General features: G+C 37.4%; 1 protein-coding gene across 1 annotated transcript in view; it reads right to left on the minus strand.

Annotated features, from left to right (window-relative positions):
- The window catches only part of LOC132554264 (signal peptide, CUB and EGF-like domain-containing protein 1), a 116899-nt gene that overhangs the window by 55799 nt on the left and 39875 nt on the right, over positions 1–21225 (minus strand). The window contains exon 4 of the mRNA XM_060218575.1: positions 19338–19345. Within this exon, the coding sequence (XP_060074558.1) occupies positions 19338–19345 (8 nt within the window). The remainder of the gene's footprint in view (positions 1–19337; positions 19346–21225) is intronic.

Genomic DNA, 21225 nt, shown 5'->3' on the forward strand with positions numbered 1-21225 from the left:
CTGACATACCTATACCACTAATAACCTCCTGTATCTATATATCATACTGACATACCTATACCACTAATTACCTCCTGTATCTATATAACATACTAACATACCTATACCACTAATTACCTCCCATATATATCATACTGACATACCTATACCACTAATTACCTCCTGTATCTATATATCATACTGACATACCTATACCACTAATTACCTCCTGTATATATATCATACGGACATACCTATACCACTAATTACCTCCTGTATCTATATATCATACTGACATACCTATACCACTATTGACCTCCTGTATCTATATAGCATACCGATATACCTATACCACTAATTACCCCCTGTATATAACATACTAAAGACCTATACCACTAATTACCTCCTGTATCTATATATCATACTGACATACCTATACCACTAATTACCTCCTGTATCTATATATCATACTGACATACCTATACCACTAATTACCTCCTGTATCTATATATCATACCGACATACCTATACCACTAATTACCTCCCATATATATCATACTGACATACCTATACCACTAATTATATCATACTAACATACCTATACCACTAATTACCTCCCATATCTATCATACTGACATACCTATACCACTAATTACATCCTGTATCTATATAACATACTAACATACCTATACCACTAATTACCTCCCATATCTATCATACTTTCATACCTATACCACTAATTACCTCTTTGTATATAGCATACCGATATACCTTTACTACTAATTAACTCCGGTATCTATATACCATACTGACATACCTATACCACTTATTACCCCTGTATATAACATACTGACATACATATACCACTAATTACCTCCGGTATCTATATACTATACTGACATACCTATACCACTAATTACTCCCTGTATATAACATACTGACAAACCTATACCACTAATCACCCCCGTATATAACATACTGACATACCTATACCACTACTTACGTGGTATATCTCTCCTATTTATACACCTACTAATGCTATCTTAATATATGTCACGTCACGTCATATTTTACCTGTTCTATATAATTACTACATTTACTATATGTATCACGTGTAGTCCCTACTGGCCACAAGTGCATATCACCCATCATGGTGCACCAGAGTAGAACAAGCACACCAGTATCCCCTAATCAATCCCCGCATACCCTACACACATAGACCTCACTTACCTGAGCGCTGCTTTTGTTTTTTCTTCTTCTTGCAATCCACACCTGTGATAGTTAGGAGCATGACAGTGACAAGTACACACCCCCAAATCAGCAAGGCGTGTCGTGAGGGTAGCATGTCCTCGTGGGACCCTCAGTCCGACTTAATTCCACGCACTATTATCACTCATAGACAAAATAGACGTAGTATTTGACAGATATGCTGTGATATTGTATGGCGAATTCCAGTAGTACACATGATGAATTTATTTCGTCTGTAAACGATGCACAACCGATTCTCATATCCCATAAATGTCATGAAAAGATTCCTCATGGGCGCCGAGAGCCGATTGGTCCCTTATCGACAAGCTGTACAATGACACTGCTTCCTCTAGTTGGATGACAGAACTCTCAATGCAAGTAAAATAATCCTTATACTCATCTGTAACGTCCAAATCCCTCCTCCCGTATGGATTAGATCGGAACATAAGAAACACATGCTTACTTCAACTTAGTTCAATAGTATAACACACGCTTCTTTCCTTACACTCCATCCCGCAAAGCCTAACCAGAAACCGCTCATTGGTAGACAAATTAAGTAGACAAATTCATCTCACTCTATGATAGCTCAAACAGGTAAATGGTTTCTCTTAAACTCTCATTTGTTTACTGTTAACTAAATTGCACAAATAACGTTTCTTTCGTTATATTGTGTCGAGACTGCAGTGTTTGGAATCAGCTTATCCCCATAACAGGATATTTATCCCGTGGTATATATAGTCTGTCACAATCTCGATAACAGGCAAGTTCGTTGATGCATGCCGCGAAACGTCTAAGTACGCGACAGGGCCCTGCCCGTCAAGTATATAGGTTTTAGCTAGTACGCAGCATATAGGGACAGATTACAGAGTCCGATATGAAAAAAATAACCTTTGACTGACTGAGAGGCTATAAAAATACTGTATTGGTAGGTGATCGTGTTTTAAGGGGAAAAGAGATGGGGGATAGACTGCCGTGCCGGGGCCAGCATGGCACTGGTATCGGCTCTTTGTAGCGGTGAATATTTTATTTGTCTTATTGGTTCCAAAACTAAAGAGTTATTCAAATGCGAGTTTAAATGGTAAAAGCATGACCTCGATTTAATGATGTGTATACATAATTTAAAGTAAATCACTTACTTAAGTAGGTTGAATTGAAATATGTGTTGTTTGAGTTCACACTGCTACAACAAATGCGCGTGCCTTATCGCTGTAATGACGAAGGACAACACGTGCGTGTTGCTCGGTGATTTTCCCCATGTTGATCTAATTCAAAATTAAACTTTACACGAGTCTCTTCTTACACATAGACGATATATATGTTATCAAATGCCATCATAATTTTTAAATGACCTCGTTACGCAATTTACGATAGTAAAAGAAATCGTACTTCTCATACGTGATAAAGGGGTAGACATGCTCAACCAGTTCCTATACAGCACAAAGGAGATACACCGCTTCTACAAAAAGCCGACGGAAAACCCCAAAAGTGTTCCCCTGTCCCCCTCGTGCCATTCAGCTATCTAAAGTGCATTACATTGATATTATTCAACAGAAATCAAACAAAATGTTAATATGTGTTTTTGCATTTAGGAGAAAAGGTATTGAATTAGTGACATGTAAATCATTTAGACCAATATTGTAAAACTTCCGTTTGCATGTGCCTGAATAGTGAGGCGCGTTCGTATACATTCACGTTTTCAAACCTTGTTTGATATACACAGTGCAATTGTCTGATTTCCTTCTAGGTCTATTGACACTAGCCAGTATTTAAACGATTTTAGAATACGGTCTTCAATATGAAGACCAGGTGTGAGATTTATATTACCTTTACTTCAATACACTAACATGTATATATGAAACGCTGGTGCAGAGAGTGTTTGCAGTTCTCATCAATCTAATCAAACACAATTTTAAACTCCTCTTTATTGAAGGAACTTGTGTGAGAAAGTTTCAAAATTTTATTCATACGAGTTTTTTTTATATAAATTACGATGGCATATTTCAATTATCATTATTACTGTTATTTTATCACTTGTTCACCTAGAGAAGGTGAACTAATACTGACTCTGATTATCAATCCGTTGTATCTGCTATCGTATCCTAATTCAGTTGGATGTGATATCTTATATCTTATTTGTCATTTGGACGAGTGTAGGATTTTTTTTATCCCATAACTAAATCCTTATTATTTCCCAAGAGCAAACATGTGACGTCATTCATTTAGGACGTAACCACACTGATTCCATTGTGTGACATCATTCATTTATGACGTCACCACATTTATTCCTTTGTGTGACATCATTCCTTTTTGAAGTCACCGTAGTGTTGCCTTCTAGTTGTGTGACCTTTTTGCAAGTACGAACTGTATAATTGAATTGTTTTTCGCATTAAACTGCTTTCAGTTGGCATTCATGAGCAAATGAATCCCAACTGGATAAGTGCAAATTTAATGAAGCGCATTTGGTGACTTTACCTGTATCCAGCTAGCATTCATATTGCCCATGAATGCCAAAGAAAAACAGTCCAAAGCTTATATTGACAATTTATAATTTTTGTTTTAACGAGAGGTACAATCTAACATCGCTGACAGCACATCAGCTGGTAATACACGACTCACTACTGGTAGGGTTACACAGTAGCAATTTCATACCATGGTAAATATTTTTATAAACATTTTATTTATTTATTTTTTATAAATATTTTGTGATGTTAAATGTGTCTTATCATAAACAAACAAATTTATATTTGACCGCTATAAACACAGAATATGATTTCGTTTTCCAATGACCTTTTATAAAGAAACTTGTATCAAATATACACTTTGTCTTTCATTCTTACGAAGGAAGGGCATTTTTCTTTTGTAATGATCCCCGAATCGTTCTGATATCCACAATGGTTGATTTGCACTTGAATGTATTTTCCGATTATATTTTTCGGAAACGCTTTACACAAACTTGTGACATTTCATGACCCAGTGGCTGCCAGGAGACATTTTAATGAATAATTGTATTTTTTATAATCAAAAGGACGCAATGACTTTCACAAATTCGTTCGAAAATCAACGAAACACTTAAAGATTCAAATTTACGGCCACAAGTGTCAAAGATAAGATTTCTGTCGTACCCGTAAAATATCTTTGAAGTCGTATAAAATTTCCGTGAAAGTCAAGCTGCCATCACTAGAAGTAGGGGGCTGAGGAGCTTGGCCGATTGTTGTACCGACAGCATAAATTGATTTTGGACAGGACACGCTAGAGTGAACAACTTAGACTGTACAAATGGCGCTGTTTTGTTTTTTGGGGTTTTTTTCATCGTAGCGACAAGACGAAAACGCGAAATAAGCCACAGTGGAGACGATGTATCATTGGTCCAGGAAAACGAGTGTTTGTAATTAAGTAAGGACGAAAACTGATTGAAATGGTTTCATTTGTGTGACTTAACTAGACATACAGATTTAGAACGGATAGCCATGCTTATCGTTATTGAATTTTTAAAAAATGCAGTGTCTATGAAAGTTTGTATAGAATAATACCACGTGTCGTGGGTGATATTTAAAGTGCAGCAAATGTGTTTTCAAATAAGCAAATAGATCTACCTTCGTTATATGTGAATAAATTATTAACGTTGGCCCGACCTTGTACTAGTCAGTAATCAAACACTAGAAGGAGGTCCATGGATCGAGAACAGAAAAAATAGAAGGAATGCAGGTACAGGTGATTATACATCTGATAAGGGCAAGTGCAGAAATTCTGCACACAGATCTACAAAGTGAAAAAAGTGACTGGATTATTTAGGTCTGGAAAACGTTTGAAACGACACGTGGCACCCTATTTATATCTGTACAACATTCGGCAGGGATTTTAGTTTTGTTGTACCGGAAGCCAAATTACCACCAGTCCCATCTCGTGCTCAGCAATGTTTCAAACGTGCTACTGATTATGATCACTCAATATTAATTTTGGGTCAATTAGCAATGAATTCCAAGCGTTTAAGGGTCCCAGGAGAATAATAGGTTTCCGACAGAGCACCATATACTTGACTTGCTAATGAGAAAGTTTTTCGTTCCAGCAGACTGTCCCGGCCGTCTGAGTGGATTCGTAAAACAGACAAATGAAAAAGTAATCTAAAACACCAGGAAACAGAGCTAGGAATCGGTAGGTCCTCCGTTCAGACGTGATCAGGCGTTGGAACCAGCTTGCGCAGGAGCGAGCACAATTGGACAGGGAACGCCAGGAACGTGTCTAGCAAGACCGACGCACGTCTTCACGTCATTGGGGAGGCTCTCTATAAATTTATCCCAAAGTAAAAACATGTAACGCTACATCTGTTTACTAAACTGTGTCTGTAGAGTTTGTTACAATGTTCTGAATTCATTGCTCAGTGTATGTACACGGCGTTATTAGCGAATGCCTTTTTCCTACCTGAGTATTACTGTCGTAATAATAAGTATTTCCGAAATTAAGAATCTACTATTGTTTTCTGGTGCATCAGTTAATTAAGAACCAAAGTCACTACTAAGTCTAACCTTATCAAAAACGTCATTTCATAAGATTCACCGTCGCGTGATGTATCGATAATTAAAGGTCAAGGTCACTATATTCTCAAATTTTACAAATGGCAATGTTATATCTCTCTCTGAAATCCTCAACCAAATGGCATGGCGCCAGATAACCTGAGACTAACCCCAAACATTGTCACAGTAAATATATGCAGGGCGAAATGGACACAAAGTCAGAAATTCTTTGATATTTACATGATCTCTTGCGCTATAGCATTATGGTTTGGAGTTGGCAACTGTCAGCCTTTCAATCCGAAGGATCACTCACAGATCACCAATCCTAACGTCAACTGACAATTCTCCAGTCAGAAGACAACTGCCAGGACAAAAACCATAAGACAGGTGAGAGTTCATCAGTCTGTGCGACAAAATGACCGCTAATCACTCTTAATGATAAATAACAGTCAACCAATCCTGACGACAATCGACAATCACAACGGCAGATAACAATCCTACAAATAAAACACTCTTAACTACGACTGACAGATCAGCAATCCTTACGGCCATTGCAACCGACCAAGTCGTACGAAAAATGACAGCCTATTTAACCTAGCGACAACTCAATGTAAAGCAAACCTAACGACAACTAACAGTGACCCAAACCTAAGAACAACTGACAGTATCTATTCTAACGACAAATGACAGTCCACCACTCTTAACGACCACTGACAGTCCACCACTCCTAACGACAACTGACAGTCCACCACTCCTAACGACCACTGACAGTCCACCACTTCTAACGACAACTGACAGCCCACCACTCCTAACGACAACTGACAGTCCACCACTCCTAACGACAACTGACAGTCCACCACTCCTAACGACAACTGACAGTCCACCATTTCTAACGACAAATGACAGTCCACCACTCCTAACGACAACTGACAGTCCACCACTCCTAACGACAACTGACAGTCCACCATTTCTAACGACAAATGACAGTCCACCACTCCTAACGACAACTGACAGTCCACCATTTCTAACGACAAATGACAGTCCACCACTTCACCACTCCTCCACCATTTCTGACAACTGACAGTCCACCACAGTCCACCATTTCTAACGACAAATGACAGTTCACCACTCCTAATGACAACTGACAGTCCACCACTCTAAAATACAACTGACAGTCCACCACTCTTAACGACAACTGACAGTTCACCAGTCATAACGATAATTGAGAGTCCACCAGTCCTTACGTAAACTGAAAGTCCATTAATCCTTACGACAATTGACAGTTCACCAGTCCTATCGACAACACATTTGTAACGACTCTACACATATATGTAATTATAACAACACAAAACAATATTATCCTAACGACACCTGACTGGATACCTATCCTAAGAAGAAATGAACGTCCACTAATCATAACGACAACTGACAATAAACCAATCCTAACGAAAACTAACAGTACAACAATCCTAGCCATAACTGACGTTACAACAATTCTAACGATAACTGACAGTACAGCAATCCTAACTATACATACAGCAATCCTAACGACAACTGACAGTACAACAATCCTAACGATAACTGACAGTACAACAATCCTAACGAGAACTGACAGTAAAACAATCCTAACGATAACTGACAGTACAACAGTCCTAACGATAACTGACAGTAAAACAATCCTAACGATAACTGACAGTGCAACAATCCTAATGATAACTGACAATACAACAATCCTAATGATAACTGACAGTACAACAATCCTAACGATAACTGACAGTACATCAATCCTAACGATAACTGAAAGTACAACAATCCTAACGATAACTGATAGTACAGAAATTATAACGATAACTTACAGTACAACAATCCTAACGATAACTAACAGTACAACAATCCTAATGATAACTGACAGTACAACAGTCCTAACGATAACTGACAGTACAACAATCCTAACGATAACTGAAAGTACATCAATCCTAACGATAACTGATAGTACAACAATCCTAACGATAACTGATAGTACAGAAATCATAACGATAACTTACAGTACAACAATCCTAACGATAACTAACAGTACAACAATCCTAATGATAACTGAAAGTACAACAATCCTAACGATAACTGATAGTACAGAAATTATAACGATAACTTACAGTACAACAATCCTAATGATAACTAACAGTACAGCAATCCTAACGATAACTGAAAGTACAACAATCCTAACGATAACTGATAGTACAACAATCCTAACGATAACTGATAGTACAACAATCCTAACGACAACTGATAGTACATAAATCCTAACGATACATCCAACAATCCTAACGACAACTGATAGTACAATAATCCTATAGACAACTGACAGTACAACAATCCTAACGATAACTGACAGTACAACAATCCTAACGATAACTGACAGTACAACAATCCTAACGATAACTGATAGTACAACAATCCTAACGATAACTGACAGTACAACAATCCTAACGATAACTGATAGTACAACAATCCTAACGATAACTGATAGTACAACAATCCTAACGATAACTGACAGTACATCAATCCTAACGATAACTGACAGTAAAACAGTACTAACGATAACTGACAGTACAGAATTCTAATTACTGACAGTAGCAATCCTACCGATACATACAACAATCCTGACGACAACTGACTGTACACCAATCCTAACAATAACTGACAGTACAACAATCCTAACGATTATTGACAGTACAACAATCCTAACGATAACTGACAGTACAACAATCCTAACGATAACTGATAGTACAACAATCCTAACGATAACTGACAGTACAACAGTCGGAACGATAACTGATAGTACAACAATCCTAACGATAACTGACAGTACATCAATCCTAACGATAACTGACATTACAACAATCCTAACGATAACTGACAGTACAACAGTCGGAACGATAACTGATAGTACAACAATCCTAACGATAACTGACAGTCCACCACTTCTAACGACAACTGACAGTCCACCACTCCTAACGACAACTGACAGTCCACCACTCCTAACGACAACTGACAGTCCACCACTCCTAACGACAACTGACAGTCCACCATTTCTAACGACAAATGACAGTCCACCACTCCTAACGACAACTGACAGTCCACCACTCCTAACGACAACTGACAGTCCACCATTTCTAACGACAAATGACAGTCCACCACTCCTAACGACAACTGACAGTCCACCATTTCTAACGACAAATGACAGTTCACCACTCCTAATGACAACTGACAGTCCACCACTCTTAAATACAACTGACAGTCCACCACTCTTAACGAAAACTGACAGTTCACCAGTCATAACGATAATTGAGAGTCCACCAGTCCTTACGTAAACTGAAAGTCCATTAATCCTTACGACAATTGACAGTTCACCAATCCTATCGACAACATATTTGTAACGACTCTACACATATATGTAATTATAACAACACAAAACAATATTATCCTAACGACACCTGACTGGATACCTATCCTAATAAGAAATGAACGTCCACTAACCATAACGACAACTGACAATAAACCAATCCTAACGAAAACTAACAGTACAACAATCCTAGCCATAACTGACGTTACAACAATTCTAACGATAACTGACAGTACAGCAATCCTAACTATACATACAGCAATCCTAACGACAACTGACAGTACAACAATCCTAACGACAACTGACAGTACAACAATCCTAACGACAACTGACATTACAACAATTCTAACGATAACTGACAGTAAAACAGTACTAACGATAACTGACAGTACAATACTCCTAACGATAACTGACAGTACAACAATCCTAACGATAACTGACAGTACAACAATCCTAACGATAACTGACAGTACAACAATCCTAACGATAACTGACAGTACAACAGTCCGAACGATAACTGACAGTACAACAATCCTAAAGACAACTGACAGTACAACAATCCTAACGATAACTGACAGTACAACAATCCTAACGATAACTGATAGTACAACAATCCTACCGATAACTGATAGTACAACAATCCTAACGATAACTGACAGTACATCAATCCTAACGATAACTGACAGTAAAACAGTACTAACGATAACTGACAGTACAGAATTCTAATTACTGACAGTAGCAATCCTACCGATAACTGACAGTAACGACACAGTAAAGTAAATAAATTATGTAGTCAAGTGATAGTCAACTAGTCCTAACAACAAATGACAGTCCATTTACCCTAATGACAATTGAACTCGGCGTACAACACCCAATTATGTTCAAAATCAGTTTAAACGTTCTCCGACGTTGAGACAATTATACCATAAGAAGACGGACTCACAGCTACACAATTTGTACAATTTAAATGACACTACAAAATCTCATACCATAACGACAACGTCAATCTGTCCTAGCGGCAAGTGACAGACCAAAAGCACTGAAAATGAAAATGGAATAATAGAGCTCTAACGATAACTGACAATTTCTCAAGCATAACAAAAACTTACAGAATAACAAACATAACAGCACCTTCCATGACACCAGTCCTGACAGCAACATCCAGGACACCTACCCTAACGGCAACTGACAGTGCACCAATCCTAACGGCAACTGACAGTCCACCAACCCTAACGGCAACTGACAGTCCACCAATCCTAACGGCAACTGACAGTCCACCAATCCTAACGGCAACTGACAGTCCACCAATCCTAACGGCAACTGACAGTCCACCAATCCTAACGGCAACTGACAGTCCACCAATCCTAACGGCAACTGACAGTCCACCAATCCTAACGGCAACTGACAGTCCACTAATCCTAACGGCAACTGACAGTCCACCAATCCTAACGGCAACTGACAGTCCACCAACCCTAACGGCAACTGACAGTCCATCAACCCTAACGGCAACTAAAAGATCACCAGTACTACCGGCAACTGACAGTCCACCAATCCTAACGGCAACTGACAGTCAACGAAACCTAACGGCAACTGACAATCTACCAGTCCTGATGGCCACTGACAGTCAAGCAATCCTAACGGCAATTGCCAGTCCACCAATCCTTACGGCAACTGAGAGCCAACGAAACCTAACGGCAACAGACAATCCACGAAACCTAACGGCAACTGACAGTCCACCAATCCTAAAGGGAATTGACAGTCCACCAATCCTAACGGCAATTGCCACTCCACCAATAGTAACGGCAACTTACAGTCAACGAAACCTAACGGCAACTGACAATCTACCAGTCCTGATGGCCACTGACAGTCCATAAGTCCTAATGGCAACTTACAGTTAACCACTTCCAATCGCAACTGAAAGTCTCACAATTTTCACGACACTAGACAGTCTAACAAAAATAACGACACTAGACAGTCTCACAAATATCACGACACTAAACAGTCTCACAAATATAACGACACTAGACAGTCTCACAAATATAGCGACACTAGACAGTCTCACAAATATAGCGACACTAGACAGTCTCACAAATATAGCGACACTAGACAGTCTCACAAATATAGCGACACTAGACAGTCTGACAACTATGAAGACACTAGACAGTCTAACAAAAGTATCGACACTAGAAAGTCTAACAAGAATAACGACACTAGACAGTCTCACAACTATAACGACACCAAACAGTCTAATAACTATAACGCCATTACACAGTCTCACAAATATAACGACACTAGATAGTCTTACAACTATAACGACACTAGACAGTCTCACAAATATACCGACACTAGACAGTCTCACAACAATAAGGACAATAGACATTATTACAGCTATAACGACACTTAACAGTCTCACAAATATAACGACACTAGACAGTCTTACAATTTTCGCGACACTAGACAGTCTAACAAATATAACGCCACCAGACATTCTCATAAATATAACGACACTAGACAGTCTCACAAATATAACGACACTAGACAGTCTCACAATTTTCATGACACTAGAGAGTCTAGTAAAAGTAACGACACTAGACAGTTTAACAAATATAACAATACTAGACAGCCTCACAATTTTCACGACACAAGACAGTCTCACAATTATAACGACACTAGACAGTCTCACAATTTTCACGACACTAGACAGTCTAACAAACATAACGACACTAGACAGTCTCACACTTATAACGACACTAGACAATCTCACAAATATAACGACACTAGACTGTCTCACAAATATAACGACACCAGACAGTCTAACAATTTTCATGACACTAGAGAGTCTAACAAAAGTAACAACACTAGACAGTGTAACAAATATAACGACACTAGACAGTCTTACAATTTTCAAGACACTAGACAGTCTCACAAATATATTGACACTAGACAGTTTTACAACTATAACGACACTAGACAGTCTTACAACTATAACGACACTAGACAGTCTTACAATTTTCAAGACATTAGACAGTCTAACAAAAGTATCGACACTAGAAAGTCTCACAACTATAACGACACTAGACAGTCTCACAAATATATTGACACTAGACAGTCTCACAACTATAACGACACTAGACAGTCTTACAACTATAACGACACTAGACAGTCTTACAATTTTCAAGACACTAGACAGTCTAACAAAAGTATCGACACTAGAAAGTCTCACAACTATAACGACACTAGACAGTCTCACAAATATCAAGACACTGGACAGTTTCACAACTATATCGACACTAGACAGTCTAACAAATATAACGACACTGGTCAGTGCAAAATTTTCACGACACTAGACAGTCTCACAACTATAACGACACTAAACAGTCTCACAAATATAACGACACTAGACAGTCTCACAAATATAGCGACACTAGACAGTCTCACAAATATAGCGACACTAGACAGTCTCACAAATATAGCGACACTAGACAGTCTGACAACTATGAAGACACTAGACAGTCTAACAAAAGTATCGACACTAGAAAGTCTAACAAGAATAACGACACTAGACAGTCTCACAACTATAACGACACCAAACAGTCTAATAACTATAACGCCATTACACAGTCTCACAAATATAACGACACTAGATAGTCTTACAACTATAACGACACTAGACAGTCTCACAAATATACCGACACTAGACAGTCTCACAACAATAAGGACAATAGACATTATTACAGCTATAACGACACTTAACAGTCTCACAAATATAACGACACTAGACAGTCTTACAATTTTCGCGACACTAGACAGTCTAACAAATATAACGCCACCAGACATTCTCATAAATATAACGACACTAGACAGTCTCACAAATATAACGACACTAGACAGTATCACAATTTTCATGACACTAGAGAGTCTAGTAAAAGTAACGACACTAGACAGTTTAACAAATATAACAATACTAGACAGCCTCACAATTTTCACGACACAAGACAGTCTCACAATTATAACGACACTAGACAGTCTCACAATTTTCACGACACTAGACAGTCTAACAAACATAACGACACTAGACAGTCTCACACTTATAACGACACTAGACAATCTCACAAATATAACGACACTAGACTGTCTCACAAATATAACGACACCAGACAGTCTAACAATTTTCATGACACTAGAGAGTCTAACAAAAGTAACAACACTAGACAGTGTAACAAATATAACGACACTAGACAGTCTTACAATTTTCAAGACACTAGACAGTCTCACAAATATATTGACACTAGACAGTCTTACAACTATAACGACACTAGACAGTCTTACAACTATAACGACACTAGACAGTCTTACAATTTTCAAGACACTAGACAGTCTAACAAAAGTATCGACACTAGAAAGTCTCACAACTATATTGACACTAGACAGTCTCACAAATATATTGACACTAGACAGTCTTACAATTTTCAAGACACTAGACAGTCTCACAAATATATTGACACTAGACAGTCTTACAAATATCACGACACTAGACAGTCTCACAAATATATTGACACTAGACAGTCTTACAAATATAGCGACACTAGACAGTCTCACAAATATAGCGACACTAGACAGTCTGACAACTATGAAGACACTAGACAGTCTAACAAAAGTATCGACACTAGAAAGTCTAACAAGAATAACGACACTAGACAGTCTCACAACTATAACGACACCAAACAGTCTAATAACTATAACGCCATTACACAGTCTCACAAATATAACGACACTAGATAGTCTTACAACTATAACGACACTAGACAGTCTCACAAATATACCGACACTAGACAGTCTCACAACAATAAGGACAATAGACATTATTACAGCTATAACGACACTTAACAGTCTCACAAATATAACGACACTAGACAGTCTTACAATTTTCGCGACACTAGACAGTCTAACAAATATAACGCCACCAGACATTCTCATAAATATAACGACACTAGACAGTCTCACAAATATAACGACACTAGACAGTCTCACAATTTTCATGACACTAGAGAGTCTAGTAAAAGTAACGACACTAGACAGTTTAACAAATATAACAATACTAGACAGCCTCACAATTTTCACGACACAAGACAGTCTCACAATTATAACGACACTAGACAGTCTCACAATTTTCACGACACTAGACAGTCTAACAAACATAACGACACTAGACAGTCTCACACTTATAACGACACTAGACAATCTCACAAATATAACGACACTAGACTGTCTTACAACTATAACGACACTAGACAGTCTTACAATTTTCAAGACACTAGACAGTCTAACAAAAGTATCGGCACTAGAAAGTCTCACAACTATATTGACACTAGACAGTCTCACAAATATATTGACACTAGACAGTCTCACAACTATAACGACACTAGACAGTCTTACAACTATAACGACACTAGACAGTCTTACAATTTTCAAGACACTAGACAGTCTAACAAAAGTATCGACACTAGAAAGTCTCACAACTATAACGACACTAGACAGTCTCACAAATATATTGACACTAGACAGTCTTACAATTTTCAAGACACTAGACAGTCTCACAAATATATTGACACTAGATAGACTTACAAATATCACGACACTAGACAGTCTCACAACTATAACGACACAACACAGTATCACAACTATAACGACACTAGACAGTCTTACAATTTTCAAGACACTAGACAGTCTAACAAAAGTATCGACACTAGAAAGTCTCACAACTATAACGACACTAGACAGTCTCACAAATATATTGACACTAGACAGTCTTACAATTTTCAAGACACTAGACAGTCTCACAAATATATTGACACTAGACAGTCTTACAAATATCACGACACTAGACAGTCTCACAACTATAACGACACAACACAGTATCACAACTATAACGACACTAGACAGTCTTACAATTTTCAAGACACTAGACAGTCTAACAAAAGTATCGACACTAGAAAGTCTCACAACTATAACGACACTAGACAGTCTCACAACTATATTGACACTAGAAAGTCTCACAACTATAACGACACTAGACAGTCTCACAACTATAACAACACTAGACACTCTCACAAATATAACGACACTAGACAGTCTTACAACTATAACGACACTAGAAAGTCTCAAAACTTAACGACACTAGACAGTCTCACAACTATAACGACACCAAACAGTCTCACAAATATAACAACACTAGACAGTCTAACAATTTTCAAGACACTAGACAGTCTCACAACTATAACGACACCAAACAGTCTCACAAATATAACAACACTAGACAGTCTAACAATTTTCAAGACACTAGACAGTCTCACAACTATAACGATACTAAACAGTCTCACAACTATAACGACACTAGACAGTCTTACAATTTTCAAGACACTAGACAGTCTAAGAAAAGTATCGACACTAGAAAGTCTCACAACTATAACGACACTAGAAAGTCTCAAAACTTAACGACACTAGACAGTCTCACAACTATAACGACACCAAACAGTCTCACAAATATAACAACACTAGACAGTCTAACAATTTTCAAGACACTAGACAGTCTCACAACTATAACGACACCAAACAGTCTCACAAATATAACAACACTAGACAGTCTAACAATTTTCAAGACACTAGACAGTCTCACAACTATAACGACACTAGACAGTCTAACAATTTTCAAGACACTAGACAGTCTCACAACTATAACGACACTAGACAGTCTTACAATTTTCAAGACACTAGACAGTCTAAGAAAAGTATCGACACTAGACAGTCTCACAACTATAACGACACTAGACATTCTTACAACTATAACGACACTAGACATTCTCACAACTATGTTGACACTAGACAGTCTCACAACTATAGCGACACTAGACATTCTCACAACTATAACGACACTAGACAGTCTTACAACTATAGTGACGTTTAACACTAGATGCTATAACGGAAGTCAAGTTTTCCTGTATGTGTGTCTTAGGAAGCCTGTTGGCAATTGGACAAAAACCAATATTCAAAACCACGTGACACTGTTAATGTTTCCGTCGAAAATTAATTCATTTACTTATTACCGGCATTTCACAAACGCTATTTTCCTGATATTGCAAGAGATTACATTTTATTTCATGTTTGAAAAATAAGGCCATTCGGAAGTCCAAAGTGTCTCGTCCCTCCCTCTAAATCTTCAATTTTCATCCCCACTTAAGTTTTATGGTGCAATGCGAATCAATTTATACCATCACGTAATTCCGTGTCATAATTAATGGGTCTGTTAATGAATTAATTAAATTACAGGGGGCGGTTACTAGGTGTAATAGTGGGTGTGTATATACTTATATCCGCCTTCTAAAGCTGCTCATTTTGATTATAACATTTAAAAACAGTCTGGCTTTTTTAGATCGTTCCGAGAAACATATCAATGAGAAAAACAGCTTGTGAAGTACGCATCAAAATTAGATTTAAACATCATCTTGTAACGACGGCAAAAAAAACCGGACCTCCATGAAGGTTGTGTCAAAAACGTAAACTGCTCAGCGAACAAAACACAATCAGGTATTTGCAGAAACGCGCTGTGGTAGGGAATCTCCCGCAGTTTGGAGATTTTCTTCTCTACTTTTCAATGTGCATACACACACGTTATGAACCAAGCATATCTACATATCAGTCCATCAAATCTAATACAGTCTCGAAATAAAAAGAGGGAGAAAAACCAAACCATGAATTCTTTTTCTTTGAAATCCGTATACAAGTCATAAAAAACGTTTCAGAAGATAAAGTCACAACAATGATCTTATAATTGGTGATATATTTACATATATATATATATGGAAAATCATCACTTACCAAGAATTAATTAATATGATGTCTCGTACTCAAAACTAGAGATATAGAGTTTGGATTACACAGCATGATCGCGCGAGAGACCACACTTGTCAACAGGCATGTAAATGACGTGTACATCTCTTTAAGCATACAAATCATATCTTCATTAGTTCACTTTTAACCATTTTTAACTTTGTCCGTCAACACACTAATTTCCTATTAAACAAGTTGGGTGACATTAGAGCCAATTAGGAAAATTCATCCAAAGTCGCGATATTACGAAGTTTTATTATTATTATGTATGTATGTGTATGTAATTTATTTATTTATCTATTTATTTATATATTTATTTATTTGTTTATCTTTTCTTTGCATGGTCCGTGACGATATTTCATATTTGAAATTAGAAAGCAAGCGAAATACAACCAACTTGGCTGGTAAAGGGATCTCGCATTCATGAAAAAATCGTCAGCAAATCCGAAACAAACCAAACATTCAATACCATATACATTTCTTAAATCATATACAATCATATAACTTTTGTTATTTATCAATCATTTCCATGTGACATTCATATTGGCAATAAATGCCAACAAAAAACCATTAAAATGATGTTTATTATTTCACAAATATCTTCATTTTAAAGAAAAGTTAGGCTATTGAAATTGAGCGTTTTTGACAATAATGTCATGAAATGACGAAGACACGGCATTGAAAGTATAGAAAGTGAGTACAAGTATCATGAGGAGTAACGACACCAAGTTGAGGTTTTGTCCCCGTACAAAATATTATCCATTCATTAGATATACCGTCACACTTGAGATTTGAAATTACAGTAAAGGAATAATGAAGATTTACTGTTAAGTCTCCAGAGTCTACATCATTACACTTGTAAAATGAAATTAGGACGTATTGAAATTAAGTTAGGCAAAGTTCGACAACATTTTCTAATATCTAAACCCATACTTGTCAGACGATAAATAACAGTTCTTCAAATGGCCTTCTGTCAATTTACTTTACTTTCTATCACGAAAGAAAATATAGCCATTGAACTGTCTTGGAATTTATAACCGATATAAATGATAGGGCACATCGAAACTGCCTGCCAAGATGTACTTCTAGTACTAACTTAAAATTCCGTATCAAAACAGTTAATAAATAAATATATTGTAAGATACGGATGAAGTTCCCTCTCGTCGTAACGGGTTTTCTTTTTATATAAACATTTTTGAACAGTTGTCGCAAAACTTTCGCCGATGTTGGCTGCGGAGTCAGCGACAACCGTTGAAAATAGACTAGCACTTCTTTAGAAGTTATAGCTGAAGCCACTTATGAACTCAAGTGACCTAGTGGTCTAACCACCAGACATTCTCCTCACCTTCCCAAATATATGACGTGCCATAAGCTATATTTCCTTTCCTAACACTCCTCTATAATCCCTGTGGTATTCATGCTAAGCACATATACTTTCATCGTTACCTTTCACACTTGTGTGTTTCAAAACGATCTAAATCTACCTAACACAACCATTGATGAGATTTTTTTCTGCTATCAGTTCTCCCAAAGGAACCTCTAGACTGACTTATGTTGGTTCATAAAAGCAATAAAAACCATCCGGCGTTTAACAGGGAAAAAATTCTGTAAACGGATAAAGTTATGATGAGGTCGCTTCATTGTCCACGGCCTCCGAGTTACGTCTGCATTGTCTAGGCTCCCGGCGACAATCTCACTCAAGCATTACTGCGACCGGAACACGTCCAAGGCGAGGAATGTGTCATTTACAGCCATTTCTCACTTTCTTTGCATTTTCTAAACAATGCGATATGATACGTCTCGGTAATAGCACAGCCGGGCGGTATTTATGTGAGCAGACTACCATCTCATGAAAAATAATTCATTGAATAATTTCAACAGAATATATCCATTATATATATGTATTATGTATTGGCATAGATCTGCGTTGGACATGAAAGACAGGACATCGATTTGAACAATTATTTCACTGTTTTAATCTGATTGCACTGGCAAAAATTATGAAAGGAGATAGTATTAGATAAATTGTAAATACAACTTATACGCGAAGATCATGTAAGGGTATATAGCATTCAGATAGAAAAAAACAAGACAAGAAAAAAAAGGCTGAGAAACGCAGACGGAAAGATACCCAAAGACAGATTTACACAGAAAAGATTAAAAATGGAGAAACAAAACGAAAAATGAAAAGTCGGTTAAATTTCATTTTAACAAAAGCAATTTCAAGTACCAATTTCTGTACGAGTTGCCTTAGGTCAAGACATATGTCACCCTAACCAGGGAAAGAGAGCGAGACACATCGCTGTAACGAGGGACACTGGGTCGGGTACACGTCGTTTCAACCAAGGAAATTAAGATAGCCGAGCACGTGTTGTCGTCACACACAGAAATATTGCCGTAAAGAGAAAATGACTCAGATGCGTGTTTAGTTTAAGACCTGTCACCTTCACCAGAAAGAAATGTGTTATACACGTGTCACCTTAACCACAGATAAAATGTAAGACACGTGTTGCCGTAACCGCAGAAAGCGAATACGCTGTGTCGACTGAAATACGAAAATAAAATAACTGGGGACGTGTTGCCTGAGTCTCGCAAAGCGAGACACATGTTGCTTTAACCACTGAAAGTACTTAAGAAACGTGTCGTCACAAAGAAGTGAGTTGGGCATGTGCAGAAAAAATCAAGACACGTGTCATCTTTCCAAGAAAATATAGGCTAGACACGTGTCAAAGTAACAAAAGAAAATATGGAAGACACGCATACTTTAATTTGTGAAAATAAACTGAAATAGACAGGTGTCGCTTTCATCTTGGGAAGTATATGAGACACAAGTCGCTTTGAAAAGATAAGTTGATCGAGGCAAATCTTGTTTTGTAAGGAAATATATTTAGGAATGCGTGTAGCTATTTTCTAATAATGTGAGTAAGACAGATTTGACTTTAACAAAAGATATTGATTTTTGCAGGTAGCCTCGAATGCAAATGTAAGATTCATGTCTCCTAAATGAGAAAATGTTTCAGACACATGTCGCTCTAACAACATAACCTATTAAATATGTTGGCAAACCATGTGATAAAAAGGAGCGAATACGACGCGTGTCGCCTTAACATGGGGAAATCATTTCCGGCATTCTAAAATGCAATAAAATCCTGAACGTGTTGCTTTAAAACAAGAGAATGCACTCGTAACATTTCACAGTGACAAGAACAAAAATATAATACGGAAACATTTTCTAGCAGCTTTAGGACGTTTCCCTCGAAGTGTCCTGGTCCGTGTCAATCTAACAGCCTACCGGTGTGGACGTGTACCTTTAAACCTATCCCTGTAGCTGTGAGGATGGGAGTTGCACAGCCTGACGCCGAACATCGACTACAACACGGTGCAAATAGAAAACAGCATGCTATGATTAGCAACAGCAAATGTCAGATCTTCCTTCAATGACGAAGGAGTATACTCTATTGAACAAGAAAAAGATATTTTAAAACATTGTTTCCCATTTTTTCCCCTCTCCTGTTTTCTATATACACTTTACTGATGAAGATAAAGCATAATGTTTCTTTGATAATTCAAAATGTTTTGAACGAATTTGTTTCTCAATACTATTCAGTTATTGACATTTTAAAAGTGAAAGCTCACAGATATTTAGACCACCCATGATACACTATATATGTTCCCTGTGTATATATTCGCCGTCTGTTGTGTAGACTTAACTGATAACTCACAACGATCTTCTGTCGCAATATTATTGACATTTTGATATCGCCATGAGTCTAGTTTAACTATTTGACTTTGATGTACATTTTTAATTTTTTTCCTCTAATGGGTAGGAAATTCTATATATTTCTCCCTAATACACTATTAATATAATCACAACTGATAATGGGAAAGAGACGAATATCGTGGCTATAAAAACAGGAATAATGATTTCATGTGTTCAGTTACACTGACGACGTAGCCACTAATAATAAAATGTCTACAGCTCCTCGCCATCAAGATTTTGACATCTTTTTTCGATAATCATTGATTTTTCTCACTCGCCTCCTAGGCTTCAAACTTTAGGCCCTTCGCATCACTGACGAGTTGTGAAAGGGCGGAACAGCTGAATACCGCAGTTCAATTCTTTATTTCGCGCATTTCTACATAATTCTTAAAATTTATTAATAGGTACCGTTCACTTGTGAGTTTTTCATATAATCT

This window comes from Ylistrum balloti, unplaced genomic scaffold, assembly GCF_031769215.1.
Source record: "Ylistrum balloti isolate Yb309-2 unplaced genomic scaffold, AGI_CSIRO_Ybal_v1 Utg369640, whole genome shotgun sequence".
NCBI lineage: Eukaryota > Metazoa > Mollusca > Bivalvia > Pectinida > Pectinidae > Ylistrum > Ylistrum balloti.